This window comes from Miniopterus natalensis, chromosome 13 (genome assembly GCF_054644295.1).
Source record: "Miniopterus natalensis isolate mMinNat1 chromosome 13, mMinNat1.hap1, whole genome shotgun sequence".
Classification (NCBI taxonomy): domain Eukaryota; kingdom Metazoa; phylum Chordata; class Mammalia; order Chiroptera; family Miniopteridae; genus Miniopterus; species Miniopterus natalensis.
Genome location: NC_142093.1, coordinates 61,636,290 through 61,663,725, shown reverse-complemented (window position 1 = coordinate 61,663,725; position 27,436 = coordinate 61,636,290). Strand labels below are relative to the sequence as shown.

At 52.3% G+C, this 27,436-nt stretch overlaps 1 protein-coding gene across 1 annotated transcript in view; it reads right to left on the bottom strand.

The window, feature by feature from the left end:
- Window positions 1–27,108, bottom strand: part of LOC148091734 (protein Daple-like) — a 58,557-nt gene extending 31,449 nt beyond the window's left edge. The window contains 12 exon segments of the mRNA XM_087823791.1: window positions 3,039–3,183; window positions 3,829–3,975; window positions 11,789–11,947; window positions 12,261–12,342; window positions 13,067–13,251; window positions 13,692–13,832; window positions 15,068–15,151; window positions 15,959–16,017; window positions 20,777–20,846; window positions 23,839–23,947; window positions 26,189–26,289; window positions 27,049–27,108. Coding sequence (XP_087679917.1) covers window positions 3,039–3,183; window positions 3,829–3,975; window positions 11,789–11,947; window positions 12,261–12,342; window positions 13,067–13,251; window positions 13,692–13,832; window positions 15,068–15,151; window positions 15,959–16,017; window positions 20,777–20,846; window positions 23,839–23,947; window positions 26,189–26,289; window positions 27,049–27,108 — 1,342 coding nt within the window.
- Between the last annotated feature and the right edge of the window lie 328 nt (window positions 27,109–27,436).

Here is a 27,436-nt window from a genome sequence, read left to right as displayed (position 1 = left end):
CCGGGCTCAAGATAGCCATCAGCCCAAGCCCTAGGCTTGAGGGGTTGGGATGGTCTCCCACAGGTCATCTGGGTACCCTCTCTTTTTCACAGTGTGCTGTTGCGATCAGCACTTGAGGGTTCCTCAGACCACTATGGCCCCCTGCTGGCTCAGCTGATCTCTCCCAGGAGGGCGACCCAGAGCTCAGGAGGAAAGCAGGTGACAGTGAAGAAGCCAATGCAAAAGTTCAAGGCCATGGAACTGCTGGAACCACTTTTACCAAGTTCTAACCTGACTGTCAAGTCAAGGATTTCAGGGGCTAACAGAGATGGCAAACAGATGTCATTTTCTGTGCCAGCTCTGAGTGGTGGGAGTCTGGGTAACTCAGCTGGGGCGGGGAGGGGCACAATAATTGACCATTATGTCCGCCAGGGGTGGTAGAGGCCATGGGGAACATATGCCCAGTACTTGCCATCCCCATATAAGGTCCTTTGGACAGAGATTTCATTTTGTAATTTCACAATTACATTGGAAAAGGAATGACATAGTATATCTAAATTGCTTTAAGAGTCCGAAGCAAGATAAAAACATAAGTTAAAGATAGAAAACTTTACTTTGCTTTTAAACAGCTTAAATGCAGAATAGAAAAGGGAGCACAGATCCAAGGAGTATGGGGGTTCTGAGCCCCTTCCTGCCACACCAGGTGCGTGACTTTAGGTAAGTCCTGGGCTTTTTCATGAAGAAAAAATGAATGTATATGAAAGCCCTCGAAGGAGGGCTCAGGGTTATTCCCTTGCCTGTCCCTCCATGCCACATGCTCAGCCCTGGGAGCCTATCACACTGTATTGCTAATAGTGCGGCACCTCCACCTGCTGCTGCTTCACCACCCTAGGGGCTGGAAGAACACAGGGGCGGCTTTCACAGCAGGCACATCAAGCTGGAAACAAAATGCGTGTGCCCAGCAACTCTGGACCATCACAAGGAAAAAAGTGTCTGCATCCTGCCCTGTTTTCTCATCTCCCACCAAGGAGAGCAGTGCAGACCCAAAAAGCCAAAACATGCTAAAAACCCCAGTAGCAGGCAGCTCAGCAGTGCAGCAAATGAGCCGTCATGGTCCTGACTGTATCCCAGCGCTGACCACACACAGACACGCACCATCAACACAATGAGACACGTGAAGGGCTTCGTCCTGACAAGGCTACAAATGATGTTAACCAACTAAAACACCTGTAATCCACACACTGCCGTCATTCGACAGTACCTCTGCAGCATTCACTTTGAAAATAGCATTTTTTAAAACTGTGCTGAAATATATTCATTCAACACAGAGCTCACCGTTTTAACCACTTTTAAACAAGCAGTTCTGGGGCATTAGATACATTCCCACTGTCCTGCAACCATCACCAATGCCCACCCCAAGCTTTTCCATTGTCTCACCCGAAGCTCTGCACTCTTGGAAATAATTGTGAAGGTTCTTCAGGTACAACAATGGAATTCACTGCAAGCCTCATTTCCTCTCCCATAAAAGCCAGTGCCTCAGGCTATTATGATGACAGCAGTTTATTGGGAAGACAACCAATGGTTCTTTACTGGGTGCTATGCTCATGAGCACCCCAAGAACCAGGGCAATGGGATATCTTCTACTAAGGCAGGGCGATAAGAGCAGCCTTCTTTTGTTGGTGCCTGTGGGCCAGGCACAGCGTGTGCTTTGCTGTCTCCTCTCAGAGGATATTCACAGCAACCCTGTAAGGCACCTTCATTGCCCCTATTTTGCAGATAAGAAAACAGCTTTAAAAGGGGTCGCCTAGCTAACAAGTGGAGGAGCCAGGACTCTAGGCCAGGCCTTTCTGCCTCAAAAAGTCACCATACCACCCACGCACAAGTACATTCCATTTTGTTCATGAGCTTCCAGAGAAGCAGTAGAAGTGGGAAACGCGGAGAATAAATCACTGCCACTGACCTGAGGGGCTCACAAACTACCTTGACCAGTCTGAGTCAGTGAGGCTTTCCAGCCCCACCAGCCACCCTGGTCTCTTACAGAAACACATTGGGTCTGAGATGGTCCCTGCCAGCTGGCACCACCTCTGTGTTCCTCCAAGGGGCAGGGGTCCTCCCGGATGAACCTGAACTCCCAGACCCCGAGGGACTCCCTGTTTTCCTGAGGGACTCCTCGGCCCCAGGACTGCAGCCACATAAACCACAGAAAGAACTAACATCTCACACAGATCAATAGATAGTTCGATGAACTGATTTTAGGTTTGGAACTGATGGGACCCCTGCAAGAGAAGAAATATCCAGCTGCTTTCACCAGCTTTTCCATTATGCTTAGGACTCTTAATCAGAATTGAAAAAGCAGCCCCCTCCCCAAACCAGCCAAGAGCCTTCCTGCTCTGTAAAGTTCTCAAAAAACATTCCTTGCACCCTCAGGTGCATGTTGCTATCTTTGAAACCAGGAACTGGCTATTGTTTGCCAGGCGCTGAGGCTTCCTGATGCACTGGCACCCCCCAGCCACCTACCCCTGGCCAACTCAACACCTCCTCTGTCGGGGGTGTTGGGCAGGGCACAGACACAAGAGGGAGAGAAAGAGGCCTGGGTCCCTTGAGAAGCAGCCACTTAGCAGCCCCTACCCAGGGAGACAGAGAACAGACAGCATCCATCTTGCCCAATTATGCAAATGAACAGAGGAAATAATGCCCAGGGGACATTTATAGTGAAGATTAGTCACCCCTGGGATGTCTCCTGCCCTCCAGAGCTTTCAGTCACCCATGGGTAGATCTGAGACATTCTCTGCAGTCAGCTTGCTGTAGTCTGTGAGCTCCTGGCACTGTCCATATGGGAAGTGAGAAATCTGGCAACACTTTGTATTGCATGCCAGACCCTTCATGTTCTCCTGGGGAGAGCTGTGAGGAAACAGTTCTAAACGACCCTTGAATAGAATCCTATGTCCTTGACGTGAGGATGGGCTGACACATAAGACTCAGAGCCAAGGGCTCAGCTCCCTGAATGAGGGAGGCACCACAGCTGGGCTGGCTCCTGGGCACCTGGGGCTGCGGCCTACCCTCTGACAGGGGTGCGTCCTGGGGCAGCTGCTCCAGCGCCCGGCCCAGGTGGGCGGACTCACTCGAGCTCCCCCGCTGAGCAGTCATGAGGACTGTGCTCTCCTCCAGCAGCTCCTCGGTGCGCTTGTTGTGTGCATCTTGGTCCTAATGCAGGAAGAGAGGTGGCGTGAGGATGCAGCCTGGGGCACCCCCTGGACAAACCCCAGCCCCTGTGCATCCACCCTCATTCCCCCAGATGAAGGGCCTCCGTGCACCTGCTCACTTCCTAAAACACAGCTGCACAGAAATGACTCCTGCAAGGCCCAGCTGTGAGAGTTACAACCACTAAGAGATGTTGAGCCAGGGACCTGGGTGATGAAGACACCTGAGGTCTCTAACTGAGTGGTGTCTGAACAAAGTAGCTACAGCACAGGCCTTAAAGCAAGTAATGTGATGAAGGCAGCTGTGAAGGCCCTGAGCAGGCCTTGGGCCTAACACACTCGGAAAGGCCATGGGACTAACAAACCACAGCTCAGCCCGCATCGCGCACACCAGCAGAAACCCTTTTGGCAACAGACACCCATGTACATCCATCCTTACAGAAAAGCTGCACAGTGGTCAAGCCCTATCTGGTTGGGGGACCCTAAGTGGTGCCCACTCAAGCCGCTGAGCTTAGGAAGCGTCTCCCACAGTCAGTGGGTCAGCATGTCAGCAGCAGCACCAACCCAGTAGCTGAAAATCCGAGCAGGGCACCGCATAACCTGACACTGCCCCAATCTGTGTTACATGGGTCACAACAGCTTGTAATACCAATTCCAGGTCCCGCAGCTTCTGTGTCAGCTTCAAGTTCTTCTCCCCCAGCTGGTAAAGTTCGTCAAGCTGGGCCTCAGCCACAGCCAGCTGCTCCTTCATGATGGACTTGGTGTCCATCAACGTGAAGTTATCTTGTACCAGCCCCTGGTCAGCAAAAACATACACGAAACCGTCAGATTCAAGTCCCTGCTTTGTGATGACAGCGTCCTTCCAGGCATCTGGACCCAAACCAACAACCTAGGGATAAAACTGCCACCATAGGAAAAGTCTGTCTCTACTTTTGAGCCCCTGAACCTTTTTCACGAGGCCAAGCCAATGGAATTTCTCTATGAAAAAATCCCCGAATCAAGAAGCTATTTAAATCCAGGAAGGAAACACTTCCTCAGTGTCCCCTTTTTGCCAGCCGAGGTGTGAGAGTGCCTGGCATGTGTAACCTCTGTGGTTGGACAAGTGCACCTGCTGACAAGAAGAGGACTTCATTGAACCTGGTTCCTTAACGACAAAGTGGTGTGGCTGAGTTGTTCCCGGGTTTCAGGGCTGAGTGTAGGTCTCTATTCAACATTCACTCCACTGATCTGGGTCCTGGGAAAAAAAGGCTACTCAGACAAGCTTTCGTTCAATACACGGTTCCTATTTGAATATTTTACACACGCCCTTGGGAAACCAGCAGCTCTCCGCAGTTTCCTGGAAACGAGGAGTCTGTAAGACACAACAAACAAATAAGTACTACGGGCCTACTATGTGTCAGGCACATGCTGGGTGTGGAAGACAAAGACTTGTCCCTTGCAGGCCCCTCACAGGAAGTGTCTGCTGGACTCACTCCTGTCCCAGGTGCCCAGCACATGGGGGAACCATTCAGCTCATTCCTGCACCTCTGCTCCCTAACCCCGGAGCCCTGCCTTCACCACTCAGGAAATTAGGGGGACTGAGTCTCCCCTGAACACCTTCACAGTCTGCAAACATGCATACACGGGATCCTGTCCCTTTCTCTCAGTGGGCAGTTTTCCGAGGCTTGCCCCACTCACAGGTTCTAAACTGGGAGTGGTCGGTAGCTCCTATTTACCCACCACCTGTTCATTTTCCCTGCGTGGGCCAGAATCCAGGGTTCCTGGTAGAGGGGAAACCATGCACCTTACCATCAGTGGACATGGTTCTGATCAGACCCTGGCAGCAGGAAGGGTTTGGTCATTAGGACTCTGGATTCACCAGAGTACCCTCTCTCTGCCTGTCTCTGGCCCTGCACTAGGCGCTCTCTGTCCCTGCCTCATTCACTCTTCACAACAGCCCTGAGAGGGAGGCAGGGACAGTCACTTCCTCCACATGAAGAGGCTGACTTGGGTAAATTAAGGAATAAGCCCCAAGTTACAAAGCCAGCAAGGGATAATGCTGGGGCTTGAACTCAGGCTGCGGAGCTGAAGACCTGTGTACTCTCCACTGCCCTCAGCTGCCTGCAACCCATCTTTAGGGAGCTCACATGGGTAAGAAGCCCCAACTACTCAGCGATGTGAGCTGGAGCACATAGAGGAGCTCCAAGCAGGGAGAAGGCCCAGCTTTCCCTCTTTGACCACTGCTCCCAGCATTCTCACCTTGTGCTCCAGCCAGTCTACTCACCAGTACTCGCACCAACCACCATACTCTCAGGCCCTGACCTCCCATAGCACAGCTTGCCCCTTTATCCTTACAACTAACTCCTACTCAGCCTTCAAAACCCAGCCAGAGTTGCTCCCTCTGAGAAGTGCTTGCAACTCCTCTCTGTCCCACCCACTGTGTCAGATGCTTGGGCTCCCAGAGTGCCCACTATGAGGCAACACTGAGCAGGCCTGTCCGCCACCCCTCCACCCCCCGCCAGCTAGTCCCACAGGGCAGGACTATTCTGTTCTCGTGGGCCTCCCAGAAGCATTCAATGACACTGTCAGCTGAATCACGCCATGAGGGAGAATCAGAGGTGGCAAGTGAGTTGGGCCCTGGAGGATCTGGAGACAGGCAGGGATGGACAAGTGTCCTGAAGCAGAATGCAACATGGAACAAAATGATTTAGAGTTACTATTCAAATATGTCTCAGTTTTCTGGCGGCATCAATCTTCACCATGAATTGGGCAACAGAAACATCTAAACTTGCTTCGCAAACCCCACCACCTCAGAAGTGAGAGACTAGACCCCAAGAAGAGGCCTGAGTCCTAAAGACCTGCAGGAGGGAGGAGCCACACCTCTGGCAGCTGCTCACGGCCACTGCCTCCAAGGGCCTGACCCCAACTGAACGGGATGCTAGGCTTGACCTAGCCCAGCGAACAGCTGAGGGGCTACATTTAGGAAGTCACAGGTCAGGCCTGACAGTTGGATCCTGAGTGGCCCAGAGCTCTGATGGTGACTGGGAGTGATGACTGGGAACGTGGGTTGATGGGCTCTGACTCCTGGGTTTGCCACGTGCATGGTTAGCTGTGGGACCTGAAGCAAGTACAGGTCCCTGGACTGTGGATCCCTCCTTCCCACTATGGACATGAAAAAGGGGCTGATGTGTGTAGATATGACACGACAATGCACGTGAAATGCCCCGCGCTCGGTGCCTGAGGCCCAGCAAACAGGCGGGTTGCCCATTACAATCACTTCCTGTCCCTATAAAACAATCACCGAGCAACCATCTACCAAGCAACAGACAGACCCTCGTTTTCCAGGGGGAGATCAAAGAAACAACTCTCTCCTCACCACGCCCTAGGCCGCAGCACCCAGGGATGTCCAAGGTGTCCACGACAACCGAAAGCCAACCCAGAGGTGTCCTCAGGGGACGGAGATCGCCCCTCACTAAGCTCCACCTGCTCACCGGGTTTGCTGCCATCCATTAAACTTCATAGAAGACTGGCCTGTTTATAGCTTCACCTGTGAGCAGCGTGGTGGACTGAACCATAAACCAAAGAGCAGTCCCATCCTGCTCTCACTTCTTAGTGTACCTAATTTTACCTAAATGCCTTAGAAGTGATCAAGAGAGAGAAACTCAAAGTCCCAAGTGGAACACAAGATCAAGGTGTGTGAACGAGGCTGTGGCCGCCCCTACCCTCGACGAGTACCCTCATTTCTCCTCTCGCTGCACCACCTTTGCCTCCACGACCCCACCCATGTTTGCCTTATTCAGCAAGGCCACGGTCCTGGAGGCAGTCAGATGGGCTTCACTGCCAGGGCCACATCCTTACCAACTGATGTTGAGTAAATTATTAATCCTCAGCTTTCTCATCTGAAAAGGAGAGGTACAGTGGCTGCTGAACCTCATAGAGCCACCAGGAGGCTTCAGTGTGATGATGCAGTTAGAGCTTCACACGGTCCCCGCATGTGGAAGCAGCTCCATAAGCTGCTATCACTGCTCATTTTCAAGGCCTCACTGAGTGCCCGCTGTGGGCCAGACCATGCGTCTGTGAAGGACCGGGGCGTAAATCCTTCTGGCTTTTCAGGTCGTGAGTCTTTTACAACTACTCAACCCTACAGGTGTAGCAAAAGCGGCCAGGCAATATGTGAACAAATGGGCATGGCTGGGTTCCAATAGGCCTTTACTCATAAGATCTGGCGCTGGCCGGGTTTCACCCCTGGACTGAGTGTGCAGCTCAGCCATCCCTGAGCTAGACACATGCTGGCACTGAGACTCAAACTCAAGGCCAGGAATACACTCTCTTCAAGGAGCTCATGGTGTGCATAGGGACAGGCAGGAAGATGCATCATGACAACGCCACATGGTGACCATGCTTAGAGGTAAGGGGTGAACAGGAAGCGTGAAGCAGGAGGCTGGAGGATGCAGCCTGCAGAGTTTGGCCCACACGCCCGAGCTGGCCTTGCACTGGGGGAGGTGGGGTGGGCGGAGGAGGCCTCAGTGGGCACCAGGACACCTGACGGGAACTCACTGTAGCTGGAGCAGAGTACCACTGGGGACCGGAGGAGGGTGAGTGCCAGGCAAGGGGAGAGTATGGAGTTTACCTAAGAGCACTGGAGAGATGCCTGAGGAGCTTAGCAAGGCTGCTCCAGTGTGAACAAGAGGAAATGGAGGCAGAGTGGCCAGTCCGGGTATTTGTGGAGCCTCTGCACTAGCGATACTAAGGCTCCCGGGCAGGCACTGGGCCAATCTGAGCAGAGGACCCGAAGCCAGCGCCGCAGCCACACTCACTCTCCCAACACCTGCCTCAGGCCAGGGGCATGCTGGGAGATGGGGAGGTGGGCTCTGCAGGTGGGGAGCACCTGGACCCATGGGGTGGCACAGGGAGAAAGAAGAACCAAGGTTCACAGGCTCCGGATTAATTTCCTGGGTGGGTGGGTGGTGACTGCAGCTTAGCAACAGCTCCGCAGGTTTGGGGGAGGGTGCCCGTGCATTTCGACAGCTGAGCTTGGGTGGAGGGGTCCAGGCCACACAGAGGTGGGGAAGGGAGGCTGGAAGTGCTCACTGGACATGAGCCCTGATCCTCAAGCCTGGCTGTGGTTGAGTGGGGGGGTGCGGAAAGCCAGAGAGGGCGGGGAAATGCAGGAAGCAGTGGTGTCCCTTCCTCCCAACAGGGACAGAGGGGGGCTGATTTAGCTGGGGAGGGACTGGGCAGAATGGGGATGGTTTTGTTTTGTTTCAGTTAAGGGTGGGTATGCCTTGGAAATCTTAAGGATGGGACTGAAATCAATAAATATATCTTGAGCACCTTCTATTGAAGATGACAGAGAAGGTTTTAGCTGTTGGAAGCCCAGGGTGCAGTGAGTGACTATGCCTTGGCCAGAGGGTGAGTGGAGCTGGGACCCCATCTCCTAGGGCTAGATGGGCAGGAAGACCAAGCCTACAGAACATCTTCCCTCCCAAACCTGGGCTGTGGGGAGCCGCTGTGGCCCCAGGCACGGAGGTGCTGCCTCGGTGAGCCGCAGATGTGCTCTCCTGCTCCCTGACCCAGACCTTGAGGCACCAAGGTGATATTAATTTAGCTTGCGGCCATAAATTCTAGAAAGGCTTATGAGGAAGCTGGCCCTGGCCTGAAGGGTTAAGGGACAGTCAAGCCACATACCAAGCCAAGGACTCGATCCTCCCCAAAAAGTTTCCATTAGAAGCCGAGACAAAGGTAGTTACCAAGGTCTGAGCTCCTGCAGGAGGCAGGATGTTTACTCTGAAAGAACATTCATATGTCCTTAAAGGAATTACTCTATCGGGCAAGGGGAAGGAATGTGGGGGGGGGAGGGGGGTTGCTATTCAGCAAAAACAACAGCGTGGGTGTAAACTGAGCTTGGAAAATAAACTCGGGGCTGCAGCAGTCATGAGAAGCAGTCCTCCCGATCCCATCGTTTTTGTGTCTGTCTTTTCTCCATCCTCACCCCTTCCTCAGGACCGTTCGACTCTGCCGGTGGGCTCCGGCACTGGGCACTGGGGGGATTTCTTAAGAGTGTGTGAACATGCCCTGGCCGGTGTGGTTCAGTGTTCCAGCTTCGGTCTGTGCACCAGAGGATCTTGGGTTCAATTCCCAGTCAAAAACACATACCTGGGTTGCAGGTTCAATCCCCAGTTGGGGCACATGTGGGAGGCAGCCAACTGACGTCTCTCTCTCACATTGCTGTTTCTGTCTCCTTCCCACCCCACCCCCTTCCACTCTCTCTAAAAATCAATGGAAAAAATATTCTCACTGCTCAGGGGTGGATTGACAACAACAAAAACGAGTGTGTGACCACTGTACCCCAGGCCCCATCATTAACCCAGCTCCTAGTTGCCTTGCCAACAACCCACCCAGTCCCTCCCTGCACGGATCGAATCCAGGGGCCCGCCTCTGTGGACAGGGATTTGCCAGGATAAACTCACTAGAAATGACACCTAAGCTCCCACCTAAGCCACACGATACCAGGTGCGAGGTGCTCAGAGACACCTAGACCACCACTCCTTTCATAGATGGGGACAAGGCTTGCCCAACACCCAGCAAGTGGGGTGACAGCTGGGACTGTGCCCGGCTAAGTCACCGCCTCTGGAAGCAAGCACTCCCCAGGAAACTGTAACTGTTCCGGGGGGCTGAGACAGGGCCCCCTGGCCCTCACCCTACTCAGGATGCACCTGGCACCTGCATGTCTGCTCTTTGCTCTCAGGAATTTCAGCCAATGACAAAACATGGGACGAGAGGACCCTCCCAGGCAATCTCTCTCTGCCTGTGTCCTCCAGCTTGTGCCCTGGCAGCAGAGGTGGGACAGCTGTTTGCAGAGGGAAGTCAAGGGACCGTGCTGTGCACCCCACTTCCCACTGCGCCTAGGGTTCCCCAGGCTGGGTCGCTCGCTGCTCTAGTTGTTTTAAACTTATGTAAACCAGACTAGGAGCCACACAGAAGCTGCCTGAAGGTTAAAAACAAAACAAGGAAATCTGAGCTCATTTTTCTCACCAAAATTAACCTTGACTTGGCCCTGAACCCCGAGTCCTTTTCCTCCCACGTGGTATGGACACCCTCTCCCTTTCATGTGTTTCTCAGTGGCAACCCTGGCCAGGCTCTTGAGCAGGTCCCCGGGCCATCTGTGGCTCTCCCGGAACCTGGAGGAGGGCCCCTGCGTGGTGGGTGTCCACAGACATGAGCCAGCGTGACTGACAATCATGCTCGCTCTCTGCTCTGCTGCCCGTCACAGGGACACTGTCACCATTCCCAAGGAGACAAAACCTCATAGCTTTTCCCTTTCCTGCTCTCTAGACTGCCAGGCTTTTCATTGCCGAGAGAGGGGTTTTTACTTGACTTGTGTGGTGACCACCAGGCGCCTTGTGTGCGCCAGGCCCCAGCCACGCAGTTGGAGACCCTGACCCTGCCCTCAGGGCCTCGAGGTTCACACAGGACATCTGGCCAAGCAGGGATGCAGGGAGGGCTGCTGACATCTGCAGGGCTGTGGGGAGCTTGTGCATGGCTCACTACGACTCTCCCACCTGTGGCATTTCCAGGACATGATGTGGGCCATGTCCCAGAGCTTGTCTGTGCTGAGATCTGTGCTCTTGCCACCAGCAGGGCCAGGGGACCATTTCCAGGACAAAGCCGAGAGCTGGCCTCCCACTCCCACTCTGCTCGGGCAAGGCGGATTTGGCACAGCACCCAGGGTGCCTTCTTCACAGGGGAAGGGCAAGTGTGTCACTAACATTCCTGGGAGACCAGACACACTCTGAGTAGGTGGGAGAAACAAGCCTGGACCACAGCCATCCCCAACCCACTGTCACCTGGCCCAGGGACCCCAAGGCCTATGTGCAGCAGGAGAGTATGTTGAGGTCTCAGCCTGCAGCCGCCGGGCAGGGAGGACAGCCTGTGCTCCCCGGATCTGTGTTCAGGCCCCTCCAAAGCTTCCTGGCTGGCAATGGTGATGATTTCTTCCGATCCAACAGGCCCACTCAGTGAGCTGGCACCCTGACTTCACCCAGCTCACTCACACTGCCTCTACACCCTGGGATCTGAAAAGGGAGCAAAACTCCCAAATCTTCGGAAACCAGGGTCTGGAACCAGCTGCTGACATGATGCAGTTGGGGTGAGTGGTCAAAGTGTCAAGTAACCTAGCCTGGGTCTCAGTCTCTGTCCCCCCTCAGCCATGAAACCCTCCTCTGAAGGAACCCAGACCTTGCTGTCAGAGTAGGCTAACCACTGAGAGCTTAACATGGGGCTTGCCGAACACCAGGTATTTCACTGTAAGAGCCTCATGAAGTAGTACAATTATCTGTCTTTTATAGATGAGGAAACAGTCCTGCCAAGGTTTAGTCACAGAAATTGCAAGAAGTCTTAGAAAAATAATTTGTGAATAGACAGGTCGTCCCTGGGCCATGAAGCAGGAGAAGGAAAATTCTAAAAGAACCAGGGCCCTTTGACCATGCTCCCGACCCCGTTCCTCCCACTAATAGGGGGAGGCCCTCGGGGGTCCCACAGACAGGCTGAGTGCAGGGAAGGGTCAGCTGGAGAGGCGCTGGCTCCCCTTCCCTGGTCCATGACAGGGATCCCAGGTGGCTGGGGCTCACCTCCATGCGGGCCTTGTGCAAGTCCTTATCTTTCAGCTTCCCCTTGAGGTGCGCAAGCTGTCTCTCTCGCCTCCCCACGAGGCGCCTCCTCTTCCTCAGGGAATGCAGCTCACCCAGGTGGGCACCAGCAGACTGGGCGCTGGCGGCAAGCTGGAAGTTCTGGGAGGTGGGCAAAGGCAAGGGTCCTCACTCAGGTAACGTTGGGGAGGGAAAGGGCCAAGTCCCTGCAATCCCAAGAGAAGCCAGTTCCTGGTGGCCAAGGAGCTCCAGCTGCAGGCCGCTGCATGGGGGACCCCATGCTGTCACTAAAACACATCACCCCCACAGCAGCTCTCAGGACACCTGGCTCTCAGGCAGGGTTGCATTGAGCAGGAAGGAAACAGGTCCCGAGGTTACACTCCTGGACCTTGGGACACGGTCACTGGGGTGTCCTAGCCCCCACCCTCTCTACACACGACAGGCTCCCACTCACCTCCTGCCTGACGTGCTGCAGCTCCAGCACCAGCTGACCCACCTCATGTCTGGTGGCCACCAGCTGCTCTGTTTTCTGCTCCCTGAGGGCAATTCAGAGGACGCTTGGTGAGGGCTTCCTCAGAAGCACCCAGAAAGCCCACCATCTTGAGAGACCAGAGGGGGAAGGAAAGGGGACCTTGCTAGTGGGGGTGAGGAGAGAGTTTGCATGTGGGGCTCAAAAAAGCTCCCAACTCAAATGTCACTTTTAGGTTTTCAATGCCTGCTCTCGGGCTACACACATCAGACACTGAGTTTTCCTCTGAGGGTGCAGGACAGGTCAGGAGCCCCCAGGAGCCACTGTGCCCCTCCACCACCAGGCAGGCAGTGAGGCCTACTGACAGGGAGGTAATGGCTGGCAGCCCCCAAGACGACGGGCCAGGTGACATCACTAGCTGCAGGAAAGGGGAACAGACTCACCAGAAGGGGCGAGACACTTCCCCCTCCAGCCAAGGACACACATACCAGTGTGTGGCCACTGGAGCCCCACACAGGGCCTGAGGGCAAACAGCAGGCTGCCTCTCTAAGCCTGTAATGTCTGGACTGGCAGGAGCCCAAAGCCCCCGAAGAACCCCTCCTGTGCTGCACCAGGTGGGAGCGAAATCTTCCCTGGTCAAACGGACTGAGCTCGGAGCAGGACCCAGCGACTCTGGGCTCAATACAGAGCTCTCCTGTCCACTGCACTGCATGGCAGTGACCCACATGTGCTAGAAACGTGCTGGTGACACACACAGAAGAGCAGACAGGCCAGGGCATTGGAGGACTCACAGTTTCTGGCTGACGTGGCACAGCCTGGCCTTGGTGTCAGCCAGTTCCAGGGCCAGGTGATGCCCGTGCTCGCTGGACAGGACACTGGTTGGGCCGGGTGCGGACTCAGCACTGGAGGCCTGGAGGGGGCAGGGCTGCTGCTGTGCCCGGAGGCGGTCCCGCTCCTGAGTCAGGTCCACGATTATCTGCAGCAGGGCAGAGAGGGGGTCTCAGTGTGTGCTCCTGTGCCCGGCACAGTGCCTGCTCTAGAACTTGGTGAAAAATTACCAAAAAGTGTAAAAGAGAAGATGTCAGCTGACACCGACACTGCAAAACCAAGAGGGAAACATGAGAACAATGATGTAATTTTTTAAAAAGCGATGACATATTTAGTAGACAGAAAGAGGAGTGAATGGAGCACGACTCCAAGTTCAACTTCTACCCTGATGCAGGTGATTAGGAGGTAATTGTGCATTTCAGGGAGAGTGCCCACGTCCTGTCCCTGTGGAACCTCGGTCAGGGGTCGGGGTGGTGTGCGGGATTGAGAGGGAGAGTGAGGGTGAGGAGAGTGGCCCATAACTAGGACCCCAGGCCCAGGCCCCTCCCCACCTGTCCCACCAGGCTGCTGGGCCCCCTGCAAACACACCTCCCTGTATTCGTCTCGCTCATCTACGAGCCTCTTCACGTGAGACAGCATGTTCTTCGAGGAGGCCTCCAGCTCCTCCTGGGACACGTCTGGAACCTCCAACATCTTCAGGTCCAGCACGTTCTTCTGGTGTTGGGTCACCTGAGGGCACGCATGGGACGGTGCTGCAGCGGCTGGGCAGGGAGCAGCTGCGAGGGCCCAAGAGCACCTACCTCCCAAGGGTAGCCCTGAATTTCATCACCCCTCAGGACTCTTTGGGCTGCATTGCAACCCCCTTTTATTACAAATATCCTGCTGGCTGAGCAGAAAAGACAATGAGTGGCAGACCTAGTCCCCAGGTACATACATTTTCAAAACATGTGGACACACCAGGGAAATCAAAAGGCAGAATGGTTCTTAGGCTGACAGGTGGCCACTTGCCCACATGAATGGCTAAGTGTATTTACCACAATGCTGACTTTCCCCTAGACTACAGCAAGCTGCATCCATCTCCTGCTCCAGTGCTGACTCAGAACCCAGAACCCAGCACCCATGGTGCCTGGCGGCTGTGGATCCATCAGCCCAGCCTGTCCCCGGCACCGGCGTAGGGAGCTGTGTTCAGCTGCCCCTGCCAGTCACACACCTGCTCCTATGTGCTCCTGCTCCTGTCTTTTTCATGCCTTAATCTCACCTGTCCAATCAGACTGAAGGCTGAACCTCATCTCCTAAGATACTTAAAACATACAAGGCTGCTTCTGGAAGGGAGGGTGTGGGAGTGTCAGGGAAACCCATTTTCAGGTAGGGGCTTGCCCCACAGGCCCAGTTTCCAGGGAAACCACTTCTCTGATGTTACCACCTCTGCCAAGGTCAATGCAGAGGGGCCGTCCTCAGTGCAGAGCCCTTCTCACCCCAGCCCAGGAGAAGAGTCTATGGTGACAGCCCTTCTGGGACCTGGTGGTTCCTAACCTCCCAGGTGGTGGCAGCCTGTTTCTCTGCCGCATCACTGACACAGAGCATCTTTCTCCATGAAGATCAACCATCTGAAGCAGGGTGACATTTGCCAGAATATATTTTGAGGGACTGTACATCACATTCGAACCCCAAATGACCTGACAGTACTTAAAAGTAGTCTGATTCCATATTAGGCAAGAAGAGGAGGCAGAAGACGTGAGTGAGGAGGTTTTAAAGAATATTTTAATCTTTGTCCCCATTTTATTTTAGCGTGCTAATGACTAAACTTCCCAACAGGATGGACATTTCTGTGGTGTCTTTCCCCTAGTAAAATCACGAATGAGTGACATAGTCTTTAAACTTTTCCCTGGTGGAGAGAGCCTACCTCCTGTCTTCATGGGAGTGGGGTCCACAGCTGAGCCCCATGAAGCCAGCGACACACCTACCTCCTGAATATGGGCCATGATCCCGGCCTGGGTCTCACTGTCCAGCTCCTGGATCCGGTTTATATACTCCTCTCTCCTCTCACACTGTGGAGGGTAACCCGTGTCAATGGGAGCATTTTGCCAGTGAGGCAACCTGGACCCAGCCCAGCACACAGTTTCCAAACCAACTGCCTGCCCAGCCCCTGGCTTCCTCCTTTATATTCCTCCAAGAATGTGTCCTCCCTACCGCCCCTGAGACTGAGGTTTCTCTAGAAGTTGCTCTGAACGCCTACATCCGAATCACCTGGGTTGCTTGTTTATTAAAAAAAAACAAAACATCAGGTTGAAGACATAGGGTGAAACACTAAAATATGCACGTGAAACGAGCTCTCCAAGAGATTCTTAAACTGGTAAAGATCAAGAACACTGGGTTTAAGCCTGGGAGCGGCAACCTTCTATTTCAAAGGGCTGGGTGGTAAAAGTATCTTGGAGTCTGGGGGTCGTTTGGTGTCAGCTCTACCACTGTGGTGCGAGAGCAGCCTTAGGGTAACACATGAAGAAAACAGTGGGACTCTGTTCCCGTGAAAGTTTATTTTCAAAAACAGGGTGGGTCACATTTGGGCCCCCCCGCTGTGTATAGATTCTGACCGTTGCTCTAGGTGTCTATACTGGGGAGAATTTGCTAATGGCACCCTGGGCTGAGGAACCCCCACCTGCTTGTTGCCAAAGGTGCCCTGGTACTAGCATTGACTGCCACCTATTGAGTGGTCCCTTCTCTGAGGAAGCCAGGAATGTGTCACGTTGGGCTGAAGGGAGCTTCATTCCTACCTCACTAAGGGAGAGCTTTGTCCCCACAAACCCAAATACGAGGTGTCTGAAGGCAGGCCCCCTCCACCCCTGCCCAAGCCCTACCTGGACAGCAGAGCCCAGCACCAACACCAACAAGTTCTTGACTTCCTCCATGCTTCTGCCTAAACCCAAAGAGCAACATATTTTATTAGGCTTGTCTGTTCATAAAATCTCACTGGTGAGACACCAGTCTGCTGGGGAGCGGGGGCGGGGGACCAGATAAACTTAAAAAAATCATTTCTCTACTCATGATTTCGACTTGGGTGTACACATTCCGTCTATTTTCCATGTATTGGTTTGCATATTATTTAAGCCAGATGAGAACTCTGTACATAGCTATCTGTGGTCCTTTTCCACTCAAATCTGTCATCAATATTGTCCCAGGTTAACCCAGGAACTTCAGCATCAGTATCTCTTTTTAGTGAGTGTGGGGAGCAGCGCCCAGTGGCAGAGGCCTCTCCGCAGGGAACACTAAGCTGACTCTAGAACTGGGAAGCACACAACTCTGCCTTTCACCTTGCCCACTTCAAACAGACCATCCCCAGGCCTGGCATCCTGCTCCGGCCTCCCCACTCCCACATCTACCTGCCACGGCCTCCTCCCGCTTCTGCGTTTCCATGTTTGGCTGGAATGCTCCAAAGAAAACCCCAGACAACATACAGACATCACTTTTGATGGCCTCACACTTATTTTGTACAAAGGGCACACTTACTCAACCAATCCCCTTCCAGAGGCTCAATTTTTCAATGTTTTCATCTAAATGATGTTAAACACCTTAGCGGCTAGCTAATTTTTAAGAAGAGGGAAGGAAATTAGTTTTAAAAATATATTTTAAAGCGAGAAGGAGGGACAGAAAGAAAAGATGAGCATGGATGTGAGAGCAGAACATCAATCGGCTGCCTCCTGTATGCCCCCTGCTGGAGATAGAGCTGGAAAGCCGGGCTTGTGCCCTGACCAGGAATCGACACAGCAACTTTTGGGGGCATGAGATGACACCCATCCAACTGAGCCACACTGACCAGAGCTTAAAGGCAAGTTTTTAATGCAGATTCTTATTTACTTCTTTAGGAGAAACTCACCCTTTAAGCTTCTCCTACTGCCAAATTGCCCCACAGAAACGCTTTACCATTTTACTGTCTCACAAGCAACAAGCTTATGATAAGTTCCATTTGCCCGGACCCAGACCAACACTGTCTTGCCGCCCCTTCTCAGCTCTGCCAAGCAGATAGCCCAAACATGTCCTCTGTCATCATTTTACACTGTCTATCTGATTATGCATCTTCGTGTGCTTATGAGAACCAAACACTTGATAAACAGAGTCAGATGCTGGGGCTCTAGACTTGGCTTGGTTAGCAGGTGCAGTGTGACCCCAGGAAGCTGTACTCTGGCCCCCATCCTCAGTTTCCACATCTCTGAAATGGAGACAGCTGGCCTGGGTGATGTGCAGAGGGGCTTGCAGGTAAAAAAAAAAAAAAAAAGAAAAAAAAAGTATAGTTTTCTAACTTTCTAATCATATCCTGCTCTATTTGGGGGAGAAGGAAAGTGCCAGAAATGGCATTGTCTTCTTGAAAGACTTACCCACACCCACTCACACTGTGCTAAAATGGCCCAAAGTATTACCACGGACCCTGGGATGAAAAACACAAACTCGTGCCCCGAGGATTAGTGCTGTGGGCCATTTCAGGTCCCTGGGTGTAAAGTGTGGATGGAGTGACAGGCAGCCTCATCCCAATACCTCCCAAATGAGACATCGCTAAGAACCACCTTCCTGAGATGGAGACACTATGGCTGAGTCTCAGAACTGAGGACTGGGTATTCACTGACCTAAACTGCACCCTCCTTGCTGTCTCCCAGGCTGGGGAGGGCGGGAGGAGCGGGAACCGGACCACAGGGTCTCTATGGACCATCCAGGTTCCACTCTAGCATATTAGGGATATGCTGGATACGGGTGGGTGCTGCAGATCCATCCCCTCCAGTCAAACCCTCGCCTTGCTAAGTGTAGAACCTCCTCAGTGTTAGGAATGGAAAAGCCTCAAAGGCTCCTATGAATTCTTTTCCCGTGAGGCTTTCATTGGGCCTAGGAGGCTCCAATCCATAGTCGTTAATAAATATAATCACCACACTGACTCACTTCTCTATTGGTGCTGAGCTGATGATCAGTCACAATTTCAGTTTTGATAAAAAGAAAAGGAAATGCACACATGAGTGTTAAAAGCCTCCAGTCAGCCTCACCAACATCTTTCCCAGCTACAGTGCTAGTGCCCAGCCCATATGCCCATGTGATGGTCCCTCCTGCACTATCAGTCCCCTCCCCTAAGCCCTTGGTGGATATTAGAGGTACAGTCCTCTCCAGCCATCACCAGCTCCTCTCCCACAGTGACTCACCTTTCCCAGGCCAGGAACTTGGTGCTGTAACCAGCAGAGCTGATATAAGGGAGAAAGTGTTTGGAGGGCTTGGATCAGCCAAAAAAGAAGGCAGAGTTCACACAGAAAATCTTTATGTATTCTGTCCAGAGCAGAGGCCGCTAAGGACCTATTATACCATACTTCAGAATAACTTAAACAGCCCTGACGACCCATTTTCCCAGCCACAACTGATGAAAACAGTATTAAAAGTGGAAACAATTGTTTGGTAGGCCCACTGCTAGTAGCAAGAGTGTAAGCAAGGAGACTAGAAAACCTGTACATACAGACACACACACAGATACACAGACACACAGACACACACACAGGCACACAGACGCACACACACACAGACACAGGAACACAGACACACACACAGACACACACACATAGACACAAGTTCAAAATTACAGTCTGAGGCTGCTCAATCAAAGAGCAAAGGGTTCTGCTCCCTTAGCACCTGAGTCACATGCAGTGACAACCATGAGCCACGCATTCATTCATTCATTCATTCATTCATTCATTCATTCATTCATTCAGTTCATTCGTTCACTCACACCCATTAGGCATCAAGAGAAGCTAAATCCCACCCAGAGCACTGTTAGAAAAGCACGGAATTCCTGTTTGCTGAGTTTTGTTAGCAGAGGGGGAAACGGCTTAAAGGTAGAGAATTAATTTTAGGAAAATCTTCATGGACAAAAATTATTCAAAATAAACTTTTGGGCCATAAGCAGGGCACTAGGAGATTCCGCTCTGCCTCCTCCGGGTGGGGCAGCCCTGTGCTTGTTCTCACCAGGCTGCGTGAGTAAAAACATGCGCTTATCACAAACACATCCTGTGATTTTTATCCCTACAGGTTCCTGTGAAACTTCTAAAGAGAGAGCGAAAAGCTGAAGTTCCCTCATTTCTCATGGGAGGCCGATGCCCAATTACTCTCCAGGTTTTTAGGAGTAAGAAAAACTGCTATTTTCATAAATCTACCAGACTGTGGGTTTTGAATAGTTTCAAAACATACAAGAGACTGTCTACTGGGTTCCTGCCAGCGATATTGGCTCAGTGACACAGTTAAGCAGGCAAAGAAAAGAAACAAACCTACTGATAACTCCCTTTCCAAGCACCCATGTCGTCTGGGTGCTGGGAGCTTTGTCATAATCAACACAGTTCTCTCAGCTCAGACCAAGGAAATCAACAATTAAAAAAAGCCGAAACCCAGCCGGCATGGCTCAGTGGTGGAGCATCGACCTATGATCCAGATTGCAGTTCGATTCCCGGTCAGGGCACATGCCCAGGGGCATGCAGGAGGCAGCTGATTAATGATTCTCTCATCCTGATGTTTTTCTCTCTCTCCTTCTCCCTTCCTCTCTCTGAAATCAATGAAGATAGATTAAAAAAAAAAAAAGGTGAAAAATGCTAAGGGAACCTGGAAGGAGGACATCTAGTCTGCAGTAAGAATCAGGCAGGGTTTCTTAAAGGAATGACCTCTGAGTTGAGACCCAAAAGATGAGGAGAGATCTAGGATGCAGGCGAGCGAGAGCACCCCAGGCACAGGAAACAGTATGTGCAAAGGCTCAGAGGTAAGAGAACGTAGTGTTTGTCCAGGAGCCGTGGTGCAGGCAGGTGCTCACAATGCGGCAGGGAGGAGATCTGCTGCTCTGTTTAACTCACCAGGGCGCTACCTGACAAGTACAAATTAAGCTCCGACTTTCTAGAAGATGTCCAGGAGCACATTTCATTCAGTCTTTCAAGGTCACAGTGAGTGTGCGAAGCTAGAACTTGGAACCCTTGCCCTCTCAGGCCTCAGGGCACAGTGGGAGACATGACAGGATTCCTGGTGAGACCTACCACAGACTGAAAGAGCATCACAAGGACCGTGGAAGGGAGATGTGAGCTCCTTCAACAGATTCATGTTTTTTTGGTAATCCTCACCTGAGGATATTTCTCCCATTGCTTTTTCAGAGAGAGTGGAAGGAAGGGAAGGGGGACAGAGAGAGAAACATCAATGTGAGAGTCACATTGGCTGATTGCCTCCCACATACACCTCAACTGGGGGTAGGAGACAAACCCACAACCGAGGTAGGTGCCCTTACTTGGGAATTGAACTTGTGACCCTTCGGTGTGAGGACTGACACTCCAACCACCGAGCCACACTGGCAGGGCCCTCAACAGAGTCTTACTTTCTTACCAAAGGGCACCCATCCCATGACGGTGACATTGATTCCACATATACTAAGGAGGAGAGACCCTGGAGAGCCCACCGCAGCAATGGCCTTGCATGCCTCTGCAGTTGGACTTGGTCTTAAGGAAGAAGTGTGCTCTTGGCTTCATGCCTCAGAGTAACAAACCGACCCTTTAAAATCGCATCGAAATGATGCCGTGTTTTCACTGTGCTGGCTCCAAGCTGGCAGCTGGAGCTCCGTGTCCAACAGCTGCCCAGAGCCAATGGCACTGCCAAGCACCCCGGAGGCAGCGCTCACTCACCAGACAGCGGGTCCTTGCCGATCACCACGACATCGGGCAATCTCATGAGGATCACCTGCCTGAGAACATCCTACAGAAACAAAGAGGAAAAGGTACCAATGAGAACAGGAAACAAAAATAAAGGACTAAGATAACCGGATGAGCGTGCAGCCACTACACGGCGACTTTAACACACTATAGAAGAGGAAGGTCTACTTAGGATACAAACAAATGTGAAACGTCAAAGCTAATTCACGTCTGCCTCGATCGTAACCAGGTAAGCCTCATGTCTGCTTCTGCACAGAGACCTTGGGGAGAGAAGACACTTTACACGTCAGGGTGGCAGGGGCAGGGGTGAGCATCTGTTTAAAAAATGTCTTTATTTTTATGGTTTGGTTTGCTTGTGCAACTGAAAATACAGAGTGAAAATGAGAGAGATGCTGCTGGGTCTCCATAGCCTGATGACCCAGGATGCTGGCGCCCAGCAGGTCTCTGGTACACGCTACAGATGCGGATACTTCCATCCTGTACAGCAGCGACTTCCCTGGGACAGGGATAGGTCACAGCTAATCTGCACCCATCAGAACGGTGGTGTGGGAAACAAGCTGCTTTCTGGCCCTCACACCAAGGGCCTTTGACAGCGGGGCCAGGCACCAGCCGTCAGCCATGCCCATGCCTGGGCGTCTCTGCCAAGCACACCTTGGAGTGTGTGGGCTCGCACCCAGACCCACCACTGCGTTCCCAGAGCGCCTCCAGGGCAGGTTGTCTTTGCTGTCCAGATGGGTCTTGGTTTTACAAAGCAGAAGATAAAAATCTAATTTTATAGGAGACGAGTAAGGGGGGAGGTTCCAGAGTATTCTTGGCCTTACGAAAGTGGTCACTATAGAAATTCTTCACCAAAAAAGCTCTTCTTAAGCCATTTTAAAAGGTTTCCCACTTTCCTCAGTAGTCCCCCTATTGAGTAGCTCATGGCATCTCTGCATTCAGCATCCTGCCAGCGAGCACTGGTGAAGAAAGGGCCGATTACACAGCCAGCCCCGTGGAGCAGCCCAGAACTCTCTCTGGATCATCCGATGAGAATGGCGGCATGGGACACACAGGCCGGGGGATGCCAGAGCCTCCAAACAGCTTGTGCATGGACTCTATCCCCCCTCTTACTGTCTTTCTGTGGCTCCTGTCTGCACCAGAACTTGGGGGGAGGGATGCTACCACGAGGTGCACCTCACCCCAACACAACGGGCCCCTCTGCATTTGGTGTTGGAGGCAGTTTAACTTTATTGTCTGGGGTCACATGTTGCCACATCAGAGAGGCTGGTGTTTTTCTAAAAATATCTCACTGGTGAATACCTGGCATGGACAGAAGTCTGAGCTGTGTAACAGCCTCAGCCCTCCTTCAGGCCTTGGGAAAATTCAACATGAGAAAACTGTCTCTCAAGTGAATGGCTCATGAAAGTATTCCACAGTCCCACTCAGGGCAAAACATGCACCACGAGCAAAATCAGCAAAATCCACTTTCCAGATGCTCAGTCAGCACAAGGAAGGACTCCTGCCACATGGGCCCTGAGTCCTGGAGGCTCTGCCCCCCTCTTGCCTTCATACACAACTCAAGCGCTCAGCGCAGCTTCCAGAAGGTCCACGTGTTACCGATGCTTGACCACCCAGAGCCCTGTCTGGTCTTGGCTGCTTTCCCCGACTGCCCCCATACAGCTGGAGCTAGGAGTCTTGTCTCTGGCCCTGTCAGCACAGTTTGCGTCCCCTGGCCCTTAGCACAGAGCATCAAAAGCACTCACTCACCATGAATGGGGCCTGTAGCCAGGAATCAGGCGCCTTCCATGCCCAGGCCCAAGTTCAGTGGCAACACCACCCCCTTCACCCAGCTGACCCGGCCCGTGGCCAGCACAAGGGCGGCACTAGCTGAAACCCAGCAGCCTATAACATGCCCGGCCCTGAGTGTGGCTCCCCTTGGCCAAAGAAATGAAGCCACTTCAGCCCCACAGTCCCAGCTCTCCCAGGACCCACCTCGACCCCCAGTGCCTCCTCAGTGCAGCTGGCATTTCTAACTAAAAGGATGGGGCCGGTTGTACGCCTCCTAGAGGTTGCCCAGGGAATGACGGTGCTGTGCTGCCAACAGGCCATGGAATGAACACAGCTGAGCGCTAAGAACAGGTCCCAGGCACAGTCTGGCCCAAGATCTCAGTGGAACCCCAGGGTGAACCTGGGACATGTTATTGAGCACTCAGTGGTTCTTGAACCATGTTTCCTGGGGTTCCAGGAACCCACAGGGATGCCCTGGAGGGAGAGGACAGGGCTAAGCAGAAGGCACTAGGGTCCCGCCACCCCCACATCAATCAAAATCATTGAACTTCACCTCAGATCTTAAAATACTTCATATGGGTGAAAAAGTTTCAGTGCCAAGAAAACCAGGGTCCTGGGGGACAGTTTAGGTCCATATTGCTTCAGTGCTGGCCATATAAACACCATAAACATCAAAGATTTCACCCAGCCTTCCCAAGGCCCTTCCTCATCAGGCCCTCCTACCCACTGACTATCTGCTAATGAGGTATGGTGAGCACTGGACAAGTGGACACTCCACACGGTGAACTCTAGAGCTCCTGTGTGCAAGCTCAGGGCTCATCAATTACAGTCCCAAACCCAACATAACCCTTCTGTGCTCCCATATCTCCTTCAACCCCTTGAATTGCTGCTGTACAAAGACTCACTGAGCTGTGGACAAGAACCACATCAGGGTGCCCATCCCAGAGCCCATCGCAACCACTCCCAGTGCAATTGGTGCTTGGGGTCACAGTGGTACCTGAGGCTCATCTTTGGGGCTCTGTCAGCACCAGACACTAATGCTCTGCACATCGCTTGAAGAGAATTCCCTGGACAAAGTAAAGCAACCTAACACCTGACCCTTCTCACAATGCAAAAAAACAACATGCAAGTGAAAAAAACAAACAAGTGTCAGCACGTAGGTGTCTGCCCTTGAACACAATGTCCTCCCGGCTTCCTGTGGGGAAATCATGTGAGTGACAACACTGCCAGGGGCACAGAACTCCTGGGGAACTGAGAGCTGCCCTCACCTTGTAGAAGGTCTTGATATTTCTGACCAGGATGCTCAAGTTCTCAATCCGAAGGTTCGCATTGTTGTTGACGTTCTGGTGGATGGGCTTCTTTCCAGGCCTGGGATCACTGGGGGAAGAAACAGGAGAACGGAAATGGCATCTCCCAGCTTTGCTGCACCTCCCTGCCTGGCGGCGGATAGTCCTCTCCAAGTCTAGGTGGGTGTGAGGCTGTAACGAGTGTGGCTTCAGTAAACCTAATTCTGCCACTGCTGAGCCGTGGACTTGGATGATCCCCATCACTCCCGCCCCACTACAAGGCCCTCAACCTCCTCAGGACTTTAATCACAGTCACTGCCATTCCCACTGTTAACAGCACCCACAAACCACCACCAGTGCAGACCCCAAAAGTTACATCGTGTAAAAATCAATAACCTACCCCAAGATATATTTCAAGATTAAAAGGATTAAAAACTGAACATACCAAAATGTATGAACTATCAAAAGAGAAAAGGGGGAAAAAAGGAACATTTTCTGATTTACATCAGTAAAAATCATTAATGTTCCACTTCACATGAGTCCTCTCCTCTGTCACCAGCATGGGTCTCAGGCAGGTCCTGCCTGTGATTTTACATCCCAGGGACACAAGTCACCTGGAAGAACTGGCATCATCAGAACTGGGCACTCTATGGTGCCCAGAGCAGCCTACGAGAAATGCTAACAGTAGTTGATGTGGGAAGCCCCAAAAGTGTCTTTTACTTTCCGCTCCCAGGCAAAAGTCTAGTCTCGTCATGATGAGACTAGAAATCTGAATCAAGTGACTTATAATTCCACTCATCTGTATACATGCAGGATATTTCTCAAAATTCTGTGTCAAAAGAAGGTTTCCTATCTGAAGAGAACGGGCTCAATAGGACCATTTAGCTGCCACATCTCCTGCTTTTCATGACAAAGCCATCCCCCCACGTGACTGTCCCAAGACACAGGCAAGGATATCTAATTCAAATGAGGGCTGTGTTCACGGTTCCATCCGTCCCCAGCCCTGTGATAACGGTGCTGAGAAATTTCATAAAGTGACACATGTGCTTCTTAACATAGCAGAACTTAGAGAACATGCAGGGCTTTTCTGTTTCGTTATTACTGTCACCTCAGCTTTCCTTTAGGTCAGATGGGACCACCCCAACTGTGCCAGGAGCCAAAGGGCCTCAGCACACACCGGGATGCTGGCTGCACCTAAAAGACACTACACTCACCCAGGGTAGGGCCTGGCTCTGACCACCTCTGCTTCCCCCATCAGTTCTGAAGGCAGCAGCTAACTGCAACAACACTGCAAAAGAACCCCAACATTTACTGTGCGAGAGGCCCTTCACTGAATTTAGCCTCAGGCCAAATGTGAACTGGCAATGAACTGGCATTTCTCAAAGGAACGGCCAGCAGGCTTTCCTGATTTACAGGCAAGTGGTAAAAGCTTCAGAAATTCCAAAGTTCAGGGAAGAGCCCGGCCGGGCATGGCTAAGTGGTTGAGCTTTGACCTGGCATCCTGGCATTCGGGTTTCGATTCCCAGTCAGGGCACATGCCCGGGTTGTGGGCTCGATCAATGACTCTCTCATCATTGATGTTTCTATCTATCTATCTCCTTCTCCTTTCCTCTCTCTGAAATCAATAAAAGATATATTTAAAAAAAAAAAGGTCAGGGAAGAAAGAAACAGTGCCCGGCCTTTGTTCTGCCTCTGCCTGGGTGTAAAAGCTGAATGGAAAGGCTGGGGACACTGCTAATGTTCTTAATTAAACAGTCCTGGGCTTGGGTAAGGGCACATTGAACTTTCACTCATCACTGCACCAATTGAATCCAGTAATTTTCAGGGTCTAACAGAATGGGGGGGGGGGGGGCAGAACTGGACTATCCAGGGGACAACCTCAGGAAAACTCATTTTCGCCAATGGTTTTGGAGCAGTGCTGCCAAAGCTAATAGATATGTCATTTAGAATCTAATCACAGGATTCTGAGAGCGAGACCTTAGTCACTCACAGATGCTCCTGACCCACCGACTCCTCTGTAAACAGACACTGTCTGTTACTCTTCCTGGATCCCCAAAAGGTTTTTGTTTTAATTTCATTGCTTAAACCACATTCAGTACCCGAGTTGGAAGTTAATTGCACCACCTACACCAAGTGCTTGACAGTCCTTCAATTCCAAATTCCCGTCACCAAACAAGCTTCCAGCCCGCTGTCCGGGAGCTCTTCTCGCCCCAAGGAGTGGCAGCAAAAGCACTCGGACTGAGACGCCCCTGGGCCAGGGGAAAGACCCTCCCATAGCAACCGCAGGTCCCATTTCTACACCCTTAAGGCAACACTTTCGTAGACAACTTACATTTGTAGCATGACCTGGTTCAGAAAGATGCCATCCACCAGTTTCATGTAGAAACTCAAGTTGTCGCAGTTGCCGCTTCGGAATGGGTCCAAAGTTTGAACCTGTGAGGAGGGGTTGGGGAGAAAGGCAGCACAAGTCACCCCGAGCACATCCTAAAGCTCTGCAGACAACCACAGGCCTGTGGGCTGAAGGGGTCCCCCAACGCCCACCCATGCTCCAGTAGGCACAAGGCCCCCTTTCCCCAGGGCCCCCTCACTTCCTTCTCCAGGCAACAGACAGGAGGCAGCAGGAGGAACACCTTCCTCCCACTTTTCTCCAGCACCCAGAAGGGGAAAAACAAAAGTAAAGAGAACTTTTCAACAAATTTCTCATGTCTCTGATCTATTGGAAGTCACTGTGCCCACCCCAGACTGTACACATTCCCACTCTGAGACCCCCAATCCCACCCATCACGGCCATTCAAGGGCTGGTCTTGGGTTCAAAAACTAACTACACCAGGATATTTGGGGAGAGTGAGTCCTATTCCTGAGTGGTCAATCCACAGGGGCCACGGCGACCACATCGACCCTGTCCACTCCTGGACTGGCAGCCCAGCACCCCGGTAGGGACAGGTGTACCCACAGGCCAGGGCTGGGGCACTGAGGGGTCCTGCACAGGGAGCACCGGCTCCAGAGTTGGAAACACCTCCGGACCCCAGGCCACTGTCCGGACCCCAGCTGGGAACACCTGCTAAGACCCCTGAGTCCCCGGACTGCCTGCCACCCGCAGCCCCCACCCCAGTGGGTCAGGTCTGCAGTGACCCGAGGGGGGTGGGAGAGGAGCCCGGGCACCAACACGGGCTGGGAGCCAGGGGCACTCACCCAGGTCACCAGCGGGCTCTGCAGAAAGAGCTCCATGAGCTCTGACACGGTCACATCCATCCCGAGGCTGCGTCCAGTCGCTGCGCCCACCGGCTCTGTGCACACCTCTGTGCCCACCGGCTCTGTGCCTCGAACTCTAAACAGCTCTATGCCCCAAATTCTAAACGGCTTTTCACCCCACATTCTAAACTGCTCTTCGCCCCGCATTCTAAACTGCCCTTCACCCCACATTCCATATGTACAGCGGTTTGGGCCCAATGCCAAGTGTTTTGAAACATGCAAAAATCATGACACTCTCCCTATGAAACTTAAGGCCTATCTGGACACATAAAATATAAATGTTACATATCTACTTTCTACATGATTATTAATGGAAATTAACCACAGA